The sequence below is a fragment of the Megalopta genalis genome, chromosome 5 (assembly GCF_051020955.1).
Source record: "Megalopta genalis isolate 19385.01 chromosome 5, iyMegGena1_principal, whole genome shotgun sequence".
Lineage (NCBI taxonomy): Eukaryota > Metazoa > Arthropoda > Insecta > Hymenoptera > Halictidae > Megalopta > Megalopta genalis.
Window position 1 is genome coordinate 354,195 of NC_135017.1, and position 13,028 is coordinate 367,222.

At 32.6% G+C, this 13,028-nt stretch overlaps 1 protein-coding gene across 3 annotated transcripts in view; it reads left to right on the forward strand.

Annotated features, from left to right (window-relative positions):
* Positions 1–2,380: 2,380 nt before the first annotated feature.
* Syt4 (Synaptotagmin 4) overlaps positions 2,381–13,028 on the forward strand; it is a 41,516-nt gene continuing 30,868 nt past the window's right edge. The window contains exon 1 of one of the 3 annotated variants that reach the window (XM_033466332.2): positions 2,381–2,622. In XM_033466332.2, coding sequence (XP_033322223.1) covers positions 2,571–2,622 — 52 coding nt within the window. In that variant the 5' untranslated portion in view covers positions 2,381–2,570. The remainder of the gene's footprint in view (positions 2,623–13,028) is intronic. The other 2 variants (XM_033466333.2, XM_033466334.2) reach the window with 2 other exon arrangements.

Below are 13,028 nucleotides of genomic sequence, written 5' to 3' on the forward strand. Positions count from 1 at the left end.
TCTCAGTCATCTTTCGTGATATCCACAAATGTTTCGGATTGTCAGTGATTAATTAAGTGATCAGTGTTTGATGACAGTGCAGTGAAAGATCAGCTGTACGTTGTACAAGGTCGTTTTTCTTACAAATATCACTGTTATGTAGTAAAACAAATCCGGAAAGTTCTCGCCTTGTGACTTGTTCAATACTTCGAACGCGGCTCGAGTCCGTCCCGACCTTCTGTCAAAGCCTCGTGCTGCGGTACCACAAAGGTACCACAAAGGTACCACTGTGCGTCGGTACCACAAAGGTACCACAAAAAGCACTCGTAATCTTTTTGATCTAAATCACATATTTATGCCGAATTTTTTCATTTTTTACAAACAATGCTAGCTTAACACAGAATAGGAAATGAAATTAATCGTTTACCAACATTTATAAATAAAAATGCAGTCATAGAATATAACTATTAAGTATAGATAACTACTAGACTATTAAATACACATCTAAAATGGCTAATACTTTGTATTTTGAAGTTTCGAAGGATAATAATTGACGCATAATACATTTTTGCAAATTGTAAAGCTTCAAAAATTCAATTTTATTTAAGAAAAACGGTTTTCCAGGTCACTGTCGACATTATAACACGTTGTACCTCTAAATGATATTTTCAATTCTGAATAGTGCATTTTCGACAACATGTTGAAATCCAGCAATTCCAAAAAGTAAATTTTCGTTAAATTCGTACGAAAATTATGAATTGTGATCAACTTTTTAAGGAAACGGTACCATTGTACGTGGCAACATCGCACAGTGCACGGAACCAGAAACAAAAATTGAAAAAATCACTGCTTCATATTGATTCAAAACAATGTTTATACTATGTTGAAATGTCTAAATAATCATATTTATGTACAGAATGTTAAAAAATATTAATAAAAGATTAATTCCAGACACATTTGGTAGAAAGCACATACAGGGTGTACCAAAATTATGTTACTTCGAGGAATTGAGGGATTCCTGAGATCATTTGAAGTAACTTTTTCCTTAGCGCAAATGCAACTCGCGGTTTTGTTTACGAGTTATTAACGAAAAACACTGACCAATGAGAGGCGAGATCAGCTGCCGCGAGGCGGCCTAGCCAATGAGCAGAACTGGGCGTCGTCCGCTCATTGGTTTGGCCGCCGAGCTCACCTCTCCTTGGTCAGTGTATTTCGTTAATAACTCGTAAACAAAGCCACGGATTGCATTTGCGCTAAGGAAAAAGTTACTTCAAATGGTCTCAGGAACCCCCTATTTCTGGATTGCGAGACATTTTTGGGACACCCTGTATACGTTTGATTATCTTTAACTTAATTTTTCTCCAAACAGACAAAACATGTTCTGGGATCTCAACGGAAAACTATTCCATGAACTGTCCTTGACATTATTCTACAAAATTTCCTTACAGTGGTCTGCATTTGTAATTCTAATTATGGTTTTTAATAGTGCGAGAACAAATTGGGTTATTCCTGAGAAATGGGTTCGTTGGCCACCCAATGATAAAAAATGGATGTGTTTCGTTTCATTCAGAACACATTCCATTTAAACGATTGCGCAGAAGAAGTTTACAAAGATTTAGAAAAATTTTGCAACCTTCTATATGTGGATATTAACAATAGATTAAAGCATATTCGAGAAGCTTCCAGACTGAATACTCTTGTAAAGATCTTATAAAGAATATGTTATTGATGTTTGATTTTCGCAAATATTTTTGTACAGAATTTCTTATTATTTATTACCCTGTTACATTGAAATATTTGTTGCTTGTTTGTATATTATGTTCAAATATGTGTCGATTACGTATGTATTAGAATGTATGTTACCCGACATCCAGTAATTCTTAATAAAAAATGTTTCGAATAAAAATTAGTCAGTAAACAGTTTCTAAAAAATTACAATACTAAATGTTGATAAAAGAATTTTTTATTCAACAAAAAGACGAAATCGTTGCAATTTTCTTGACATAACAGACTATTATTTACGTACAAATCGATTTATCTTTGTATTCCCTTTAAAAAATTATCAACGTACTTAGGCCGAAAATTAATTAGTTTAGAAATTATGATCATTATTCCGAACGCCCATAAGATCGCATCACTGTGCGTCGCGTCGGCATCCGAGAGACCGAATCGATATCGCATCGATTCCCCCTAGGTGGATGCACCTAGCAGCGAAGTGCATCGTCACCTGCGCCGCGATCTCCTTGTTACCTGTGGGCGAGCAAGAGCCCGAGCGGTTCCATTCGCCCACGCGTGCACTGGCTCGCGCGCGGCCCGAGCATTGTTCCCGGTGTCGCCGTCGTCGTCGTCGCCGTCGGCGTCGCGGTCGTCGGCATTCGTCGGCGGTCGTGCGATCGTCGGCTCGTTCGCCGACGCGAGCGGGGCATATTCCGCGCAAGCTCGGCCCGTTACTATTGATCGAGCATTTCGCCCGATGGTCGCCTCAGAATACCACGAACGGTCCGCACACCGTAAATATTCGTTCAGTACGCCGTGGCCGAGTGACTTACGCGACTAAAAACGTTCGAGTACAAGGAGAAACGTGGCCGAACATGGTCGGAGGAGTGACAGAGGATGGACCCGTTATATCTCCCGTCGGTACCGGTGAGTGGAGACCCGTTTAAGCCCCGACTAGCGAGCCGAATCCGCGGACGTTTCGTTTTCGATTTCCTAGACGATTCTAGAGCGCTTTGAAATTCACGCCTGCCACGATTGCGATGCAACGATCCTCGGTTTCCACGTCGTTTACGCGACGTTTTAACACGTCTCTTAGCTCCCTTGTCGCTCGGCAGCCTGTTATCCTCGCACAGACGACTGATCTTGATCGGACACTCTCGCCGATGTCCCTGCACAGCTGTTAACAGTGCCGAACCTTCGACACGGTCCCTCGAAGCAGGCTGGTTCTACGGTAAATCGCTGATTTCCTCTCGTCCAGGTCTCCGATCTTAAAATCATTCGTGTAGGTATAGTTTTTTGTGGGTGTTGTTTGGTACGGACTATAGCGGATGAGTCAACCTTCGGGTATACAGTGAATCATGGCTGATTCTCCGTGCATCAGGATTGACGACCATGTGGTTTTGGACATTCGTCGACTGGGGATAGACCAGATGTTGTCTATTTTTCGGTTTTCGGAATCTAATTTGGCGGTTCGCAGCTGAGACTTCGTCGCTTGACCTGTCACTGCCGTGACAGGGAAGCTGAATATGGCATCGTCAGCAGCGAATTGGACGATCCTACGGAGTTAGATCACTCGTGCGAGCAGATTTTTACGAAAACCACCGTGTACAAGCTCTCCTGTTTCGAGTAGCTAGTTCATATTTCACCCTATTATGATATTCGTGTCGAAGATTAGGCGCTAAATGTGCTGTCGGTGAGCGATAGAGATAGGGCAGTGTTATTGACTCAGGTCTTTCGCGCGATCCTATTCCGATAACAGCCGTGCTTCCTCGATATTTCCAAAATTTCGCAGTTTATTTTCATCGAACTATGGCTACGTAGCTTTCGGCGAACGAAAGAATTTATTTATCGCTGGCAGAACCACGGCTTTTGAATAACAAACGACACGCAACGTCGGAAGCCATTGCGATTAACTATAGTCGGTGTTCCCAATGGTTGAGCCTCAACAGCCGTTTTCATTAAGGTGCCACCCTGATGCGCCGATCGCGAAGCAGTTGTTGCGAATTTTATCAAAGAAACGTGCCGAACGTTGTAATTCCAAGTTCGGCCCAATTGCCAATCAGCGTTCGGGGAATAATACTGAAATTTTTTTCGACACAGTGATATTTACTTTCATCGATGTAATACAGCCCCCTCTAAAAGTATTATGAAACTTACGGAAAATTAGATAAATATGAAAGTTCGATATGAAATTGTTATAATTTTTTAATGAATATTACTTATAATGTATATAATATAATTTATAACGTATAATATATTATAAATATAATTTATAAGTATATAATTATTTAATTTTTTCACATTGAACTGTAACAAATACTGCAACGTTTTAAGAGAAGATTGAATTTCCTTCTCGTCGATATATCCACCGCGTTTATTAATTGCTTCTTGGACCAATTTCGGTATCCGTTTTAATTGTTTTTTTTAGTGTTACTGATTACACTTCGGTTCCATGCATTTTGTAGTATTAAGGAGACATATTAGGAATCGATGCGTGTCGTACCGAGCGAGGAGTACGAAATGTACCCTGGAGTCGATTTCAACGAACAAATTGCAATTAACTAATTGCACAAGTGACAAACGCATATAACCTAATATGCCATATTGCAGACTCGCAAGCATTACCTAAACCGAATAATGGAATATTAACAATTTATACTATACAAGCAGGTGTGTGTGTGTGTCTTAATACTTTTGAAAGGGGGTGTACTTCGGAAAAAGTTTCTCGACGGCGACCAGGATATCCCGACTCCTGTTGCAATTATTCGCACGAACCGTGGTACAACATATTTAATATGTACGAGTGCAGGCAACGCGTGAACTAAAATCAATAAAAAAGCCGAGGGAACAAAAAATGGGCATCGTTTTGAAAGAAACCTTTCGCATTTCGGGATGCAACTCGCTCGCGAAATTCGAACTTGGGAAATAGCTACTAGTTTGTTCGATGACACGTACCGAGAATATTTGTGAGCGCGCATTCGACGATGGTTTCCAATAGGGATAATTATAAAAATAACATTATTATATTATTTTGTTAATGTTTCATTGATTTCTAAGGGTTCGCTTATTTAACGGTGACGTTCGTCTGCTCCGAAGATTGTTATAAATTTGAATTAGTTGAAAATGATATGAGTTTTGGGGACAATGTAATATTTACGTGACTGGTGAAGGTTTTTTTCAGGAACAATTTTAGAATTATGAAGAATACGGTGGTACGGATAATTATAGATTCAATGTAACTTTTACACTTTCAGCGATATTTAAATAAAAACTTAATGATATATCATATTTGTACATTTCTATTTTCTTCTATTATTTCTAATATAGAAATATACAGATATAGTTTTCTTCTTTATTTACGTTGATTTTATAATTATTGACAGTGCTGCAGGTGGTCTCTTTTAGCTGAGTCATCCAGTATTAATTAGTTAATTTAAAATTTTACACATTATCATATTTTTATATTTCTATATTAGAAATCATAAAAAATAGAAATATACATATATGATATTTTGTAAGTTTTCGTTTAAATATCAATAATAATATGCGACACTAAAACCGTAACAAAGTGTGCAAAAAGGAAAATTATTAATTTTGCAATTAGCCGAATCAGAGAGACTACTTAATAATTGAAGTGCAGACTAAAATGAAAATATGTTTTTATCATAAAAATGCGATTCTGCTTATATATTTATATCGATATTATAAATCATATAAAGATCATGGTGGATACAATTTTTCATGGTTATCACAAATGGAACAACGCGACTGAACAAAATAAACAAACACTTAATAATCGAACTACATTGGTTGTGTATTTGTAACTGGTATTGACTTGTAGTCGTTATTATGCAAAATCGTGAATCAGTAGTTTATTCAATATTCAGCGAATGTGAACAATAATTTAGGAGTTATCTGTACATCTTGCATAAGGTACGAAAAAAACATTGCAATCGTGAGGAATAGACTTGAGATATTGGAAAGCATAGAAGAATGAAAGATACGTATACAGTATTGAAATATAACAATACATGTACCGTGTGTGGAATCAAATTTTAGGCACAACATATGTTATATCAATCTAATGTAAAGCACAACAGAAAAATCATTTCCCATGAAAGACAGAATATTGGAAAGGAATTCTGCGAAGGCAAATGTAATCGTGTTTCCGAAACAGAAGATTATCTCAAAATTCGACTAGCATTTATTTATAAATTTTCTTGCAACATCACATTTGAGTTTGCAAAATCAATTAACTTCACAAAGTAGAAAATCTTCTACCTAAAATGTAGCTAGAAAATCTAATTTACCTAAAATTTATTTTACACAGTAAAAAATCGGCTCCATTTAAAATCTGCTTTACAAAGTAGCACACACATCATTTATCTAATATTTACTATACAAAGTAGAATATCTCCACCATCTAAAATTTACTTAACACAGTAGAAAATTTAACCTATCCGAAATCTACATCATAACGAAGAGAATCCAATCGCTTTAAAATCTACCGACACAAAGTAGAACACCTCATTTAATAAAAATCTAGGCCACAAAGTAGAAAATCTAATCTATCATCTATCAACTTCACAATATAGACAATCTAATCGTTCTAAAATTTATACTAGAACGATTCGGCTATCTAAAATTTACTTTACAAAGTAGAAAATCTAGTCTCTCTGAAATCTACTTTAAACAGTAGAAAATCTAGTATATTTAAACACTACTTCATAGAATAGAAAATCTGTTTCACACAGTAGAGAAACTACTTCATCTAAAATCTATTTCACAAAGTAGGAAATTTTCTTTATCTAAAATCTACTTCGTAAAGTGAAAAATCTCTTTTATATAAAATTTATTCGACAAATTAGAAAATCTACTATACAAAGTAGAACACTTCATTTATAGCTGGAATCTACTTCACGAAGCAGAAAATCTAATATTTCTGAAATCTGCTTGACACAGTAGAAAAACTCCTTTATTCAAAATCTACTCCACAAAGTAGAAAATCTCATTCATCTAACATCTACCTCGCAAAGTAGAAAATCTCTTTTACCTAAAATCTATTTCGCAAAGTGAAAAATCTCCTTTATGTATAATCTACTTTGCAAAAAGAAAGATTTGCTAGAAAATCTGCTTTATGTAAAATCTACTTCGCAAAGTAGAAAATCTCGTTTATCTACAATTTACTGGATAAAGTAGAAAATCTATTTCACGAAGTAGAAAATATCCTTCATTTAAAATTTATTCGATAAAGTGAAAAATCCGCTTCACAAAGTAGAAAACATTATTCATCTAAAATCTACTACACAAAATAGAAAATTTAATCGCTCTAAAATCTATTACATAAAGTAGAAAATCTAATTGTTCTAAAATCTACTACATAAAGTAGAACACCTTGTTTACCTAAAATTTACTTCACAAAGTAGAAAATCTAATGCTTCTAAAATCTAGCTCCTGTATTGTTCACTATAAAAAACTCGTATCTATTCATAAAATCCTGGAGAATTTTAGTAGATTGATTTTCATGACATCACGTTTCTTCGCTTTCCACTCCACAGAGTCGATTAGTTCGCCTAATCTTAATTCGAATGATTCATTTACGGTGAGATTCAGCGTCTTGGATTGTTTTCAGAATCTCATGTAAATAATAACCATCTTCTTTATACCGACTTTCTTCCTTTTCGTATTAGTTGACACTTTGCCCTATGCATTATTTACGGCAAAGAGTGACTAAAAATGGGTTGCGCGATAAGTTCGTAAAGTTTTTCAATAGATGTCAGGAATACCACTGGTCAGTTAGTCGTAATAGTTCTTCATCCTTCCATCAACCCAATGACTGCTATTGCCGGACCTATACGTATTTAAATTCTCCTCGTATTGTTGAATTCTCATCAATTAAATTATATATATATATATATATATATATATATATATATACTTTAATTTTTCAAAAATTTTTCAAAAATTTTGAAGATACTAATTGTACTGATTGTATATATATATATATATATATATATTTTTTTTTTTTGAAAAATCGATGAACAAAGCTGCAAATGGTTGTAAACATTGCCAATTGTTTCGTTGATATTTTATAGAATAACCAATAGATTTCGTTCCAAACAAATTTTTCTGCGCCGCCACTTTTCAAGATTACAAAATGGCGGACAATGAAATACGTGTTCGATGTTCGACGTTATTTTATTATCGTAATCGTATTCCTCAGTTTATTACAGCCGAACGAGGTAGTTCGTTAAAAATAATTCACCTGAACCCGCAAGGGAAATCGCAAGTTTATTACGAATATGGAAAAATCGATCATACTAATTCTTATCGAACGTCGTTCTGACTAAGAAAAATTTCATGAATTACAGCTTGGTCATTCTTTACACAAACCGATTCGTTTCTTTGATTTCTAATAATTTAGGACAAGGCAACCTCAGTTATGCATCAATTTTATTTATTACAAAATTTTCTTAACAGTAATTATTTAGTTATGTATAAAACGGATTTTTATGTGTGAGCGCATTGGATTTCTTTTTTGCTGATAAAAGAGAACAATTGTTTAAAAATTGTAACATTGAACAGGGTAGGACCTATATTATTAAATAAACTTATTGATAAAGTGAACATTTGAGCTTTTGAAAATTCCTTAAACACCAAACACGAATCTCAATAATTTAGTATGATCATTGCAGAAAACAGGAAAATAATTTCTCATTGAATTGATATGTTGATAAGAGACGTCCTTTTTATCAATACAGAGAGTTAAAATAGCATTTGGCAATCTGAAAACGAATTTTGCATAAAATTGTTGGTTTGTAGATGAGAAGTAAATCAAAATCTATTGTCAATCTATTATCAGGAATACAGAAACAAAAACAAATTGTTACAGTTACTACGAAAAATGTTGCAGTTAATAGAAGAAATTTTTCTTTATGAATATGTTTATCAAATAATTCATTTAAATCAGAATTTTGCATAACAATATGTAGTTTATTTATTAGTTTACTTTATTGACTACTGTTTGATCAAAAAATCTATTTATCTATTAATTTATAACTTATAATTGTCAGTGAATTTTGTATTCTGTAATAATTATCTTCGTAAATCAGTTTTTGTGTTAATCAGTCGTTGTAATTTAAAAAAAAGTTTCTAATGAATCAACACTTTCACAGAAATAAAATCAAAGCCAAAGACAAATAAAACTTTATTGGACGAAATTTACAAAATTAAACCGAATTCTAATAAAATTTTAATTCAAATTTTTTAATTTCAATTTATAATTGTAATTTTAAAATTTAAGATTTTAATTACAAAACGGTGTAAAGATTTCCATTTGAATTAAAAATTTCTATTCAAATTAAGAACTATTCGATTTAAAAGGTTTTATTTAAATTAGCCACTTGAAACAAAAGTTTCTTTTCAAATTGAAAATTTTTATTTAAATTAACTGTTTAAATTAAAAATGTTAACTCTAATTACAATTAAAATTTTATTTAAATCAATCTGAAATAGATCTTTTGAATGAAACTTTTATCGAACTGAAATTTAAACAGAAATAATACAGTTTTAAAACAATTTCAAATGAAATTTTCATTCAATTAAACGGACAATTCTCAAATGAATTCAGTTGTAATGGAATTTCAAAAGGAGCAATCGATATTTCCGGTGGCTGAATACTTTTGCGATCAACTGTATCACTTTGTGAACGTAAATAACTTCCTTCTTCGCGAGTATTCAATAATTATTGGATGGGTATGAGCTGATGATAATAATGAGGAAAGTTAAATAGAATAGCAGTTATGGAATCCATTAATAATAATAGAGAATGGAAAGTCAAATACTGTTGATTAATAAATGCGTTCTGTACGCGAGTGAAGCAAAATGAGGAAGGAAATTATTTTATACTCAACTAAATATTTGAAAATTATATTTTGGATTAATATTTTTAAATTAACCTAATATTTAATGCACGAAATTGTAAAAAACTTATGTTTTGTATTTATATTTATTTATATTGTGTGCTGGATGTGGTGTCATTCCAAAATATAAGACAGTAAGTTGTAAAAAGTTTATATTATTTATAGAAGAAATTACTAAATGTGGTATCACTAAAAAGTACGGGATAGTGAAATGTGAACAATTTTTATATTATTTATGGCAAGAAGTGCTAAATGTGATATCGTCAAAAGATAGTGGACAGTGCTATATACAGTTGACACAAATAAATGGTTGATATTTTCCAGTATGCGTTAAATATTTACAGCAAGAATTATCAAATGAGGTATAATTATTAAAAAGTAGGTCAATCTTATGGTGTTAGATCGTCTCAGAATTAAATGCCATACTGTTAAGAGAATGTCGTGTTCACATCCTCTGAAAGTACACCCCCTCCAAAACTATTAGTACACTTACAGAAAATTCAATAAATATAAAAAAGAAATTGTTATAATTTTTTAAATTTATTACAATGTTAATTATATTAAACTGTAACAAGTACGCATATATATTTTACGTTGTAATAAAAATAACGTCAATTTTATAAAAGAAAATTGAATTTTCTCTTCGTCGATGTATCCACCGCGTTTTTTAATTACCTATCTGTTTTATTATCCATTTATTTTATTTATTATATTAGTTTTTCTATTTTATTTCTGATTTTGAAGTTCCATGCATTTTTTTGTATGTTCCACGTATTAAGAAATTATATTGGCAATTATTTTAGTACATTTTTAATGAATAAAATTAAATAAATAGATGAACTAATTGCATAAGTGACAAACACTTATAACTTAACATGGACTTTCGATATGTACTATTTTACTTGCCATATACCAAATAAACTGCTATCATTTGCTCTTAATCCTCAGAAAATGGTTTTCTCTGACTACGATTAGTTGCATTTAAATATTAAATTGTTTATAATAATACCTTATCCTCAATTTTTCATGAAAGTGTGGAGAGTGCTTCGAATTAATCTTGGTTAAACAATTTAACTACTGCATTACGTAGTTTCAAAAAATATATTATTTGGAAATTTGTCTTCTTATTGTACCAGTATAATAAACAATTATAAATTGAGAAATGCCATAAGATGATTAAAATGAAACTAAACATAATCCCACAATGGTTCCTTCTCTTGAAAAAGTTCCAAAGCTTACAATTAACTAATAACAATTTTAAAAAAAATGAATTTGCAATATTAAATTCTATTGGCCATGTTGCAATTGTAACAGCAGATTTTAAAAATTTACTTAATATTTTATTTATCCATATTTTCTCATCAGATATATGGAACACTATTTCATTAGATTTTATATGCAACAGAAGCTGGTGGTCTTTCAAATTAAATCAAATAGAAATCATTGAATAAAAATGAAATAACATAAAATAAAATAAAATAGGAATGACTGATTAAAAATTATATGATATCAAATAGAAATCATTGAATAATAATCAAATACAACCAAATGGAAATATAATTGGATAAAAATCAAATAAAAACTGGAGAAATACAAAAAATTTTATTAGTAAAGCATGGAGTTTCCTTTGGTTATTCTACTGACAATAATTTTACATTTCTTTTTCTGAGCAAGCATATTAAAATAATAAAATATATTCTATTACCAAAAGGACACAACCTTCATCAGTAAACAAAAATTATTTCCAGTGACAGATACTTTTTATGGATAAGAAGAATCAAACATTGGTTTTAACCAAAGGTTTCACAATTTGAGAAATCTTAGTCTTTGTACTATACATCTCCTAATCGGCGAGTGGAATTATTCTCTCAATCCAATTTTGAAAACATAATCTATAACAATGAAAAATTGTCGATGAGTGTAAAGCAGCAATTATTACGTGCTGTGTGATGTCGTCTCTATTTCGCAAGTTCTAGAACGCGGTCGGAGGCGACTCCGGGATTTTAAGACCTTTAGGTCAGGCCAAGCACGGTCGTACATATAGTCCTCACGCGACAAAGAGGCACCTTTGCATTTACATACCCCCTCTTACTGACTGCCCCACTACCGCAGCTTTCGGTCGCTATTGGCCGGCGGCAATCTTCGTCACCGTTTTCGGCCAACAGCTCTCGTGCTGGTAAAGTGTTCGTGCAGACCCAGAGAGACTGGATCGTGCGATCCGGTCCACCCTACCCGCGGTTTCTTCCGACGGTTATTTAAAATGATTATATAAAAGTTTGTTATTTGTATTACTAAACTTTGATTAAATTTTTATTTATTGTGAACACTATATATGAACACTGTCTCCAACGACGATATCGACAATGTTTTCCATGCAGAATTGTATTATTCTCGGTTAGTCCACAAATGGATGGGTCTACGAAGACCCGTAGTTCCGAAGGGGCTATTCGAATTCTAATGTTCTGATAACTATTCCAAATGATTAACTATTTCTGTTAGATCTAAGAAAGAGATCGGCACTGAAAGAAATAGGTTCAAAAGTATGTCAAAAAATTACGTGCTGTTTATAATTAGTATGTTGAAAATTGGATGCTTGTTAAAATCATGATGTTAACAAATTTGACGCTGTTTGAAATTAGTATATTAAATAGTTAGAATGGCTGCTATGAAATCGTCAAAAACAACCGCCTTATGGAGGTTAAATTGATGATTTCTTGTGACATTTGTTTAAGTTATAAAGACATCGCAAGGTACTTTGACGATAATGACTGTATTGTGTGGTACGATTGTATATAAAAATTTAAATAGCGTCAATCTCACTATCATATAGACACATCTTGTAGCTCTGTCAATTCCTGTATAAATAAACTATCTTTTAGTACCATCGACGTCAATTATAAACACGAACATGATTGAACGACAAAATCATTTTGTAAAATAATTTATTCTCACAGGTTTCAAAAGTTCAGATCCTCATGTCGGCGAAAATTTACTTATATAAGGATAATTATTTACCAATTAATTATTTACAAATGGATTCTATTCTCCGATTTTGATGTCTGAATATGTTGTTCAGCTCGATATTCTGAACAACTTTTTCCTTTGCACAAAGTGTCGTTCTGCTTTAGTTTCTAAGATATTCGTGAAATCCTGTAAACCTAACCTATATTTGCAATGTTAGGCATTTTAAAACCTGTTCTCGAAGAGTAAATTTGTGATCGTTATAAATTTTATGTAAATTCTCATTTTCATATGTCGTTTTACAAAAATGATAACTTAAAACGTTAAGTACCGAAAACCGACCCCAAAAATTCCCACGAAATCTGAGTGATTAAATAATAACTTGATTATTAAAACCGTAACTAGAAAGTTAACATTTATGATAGTGAATGGTATTTTAAAATGCATTTT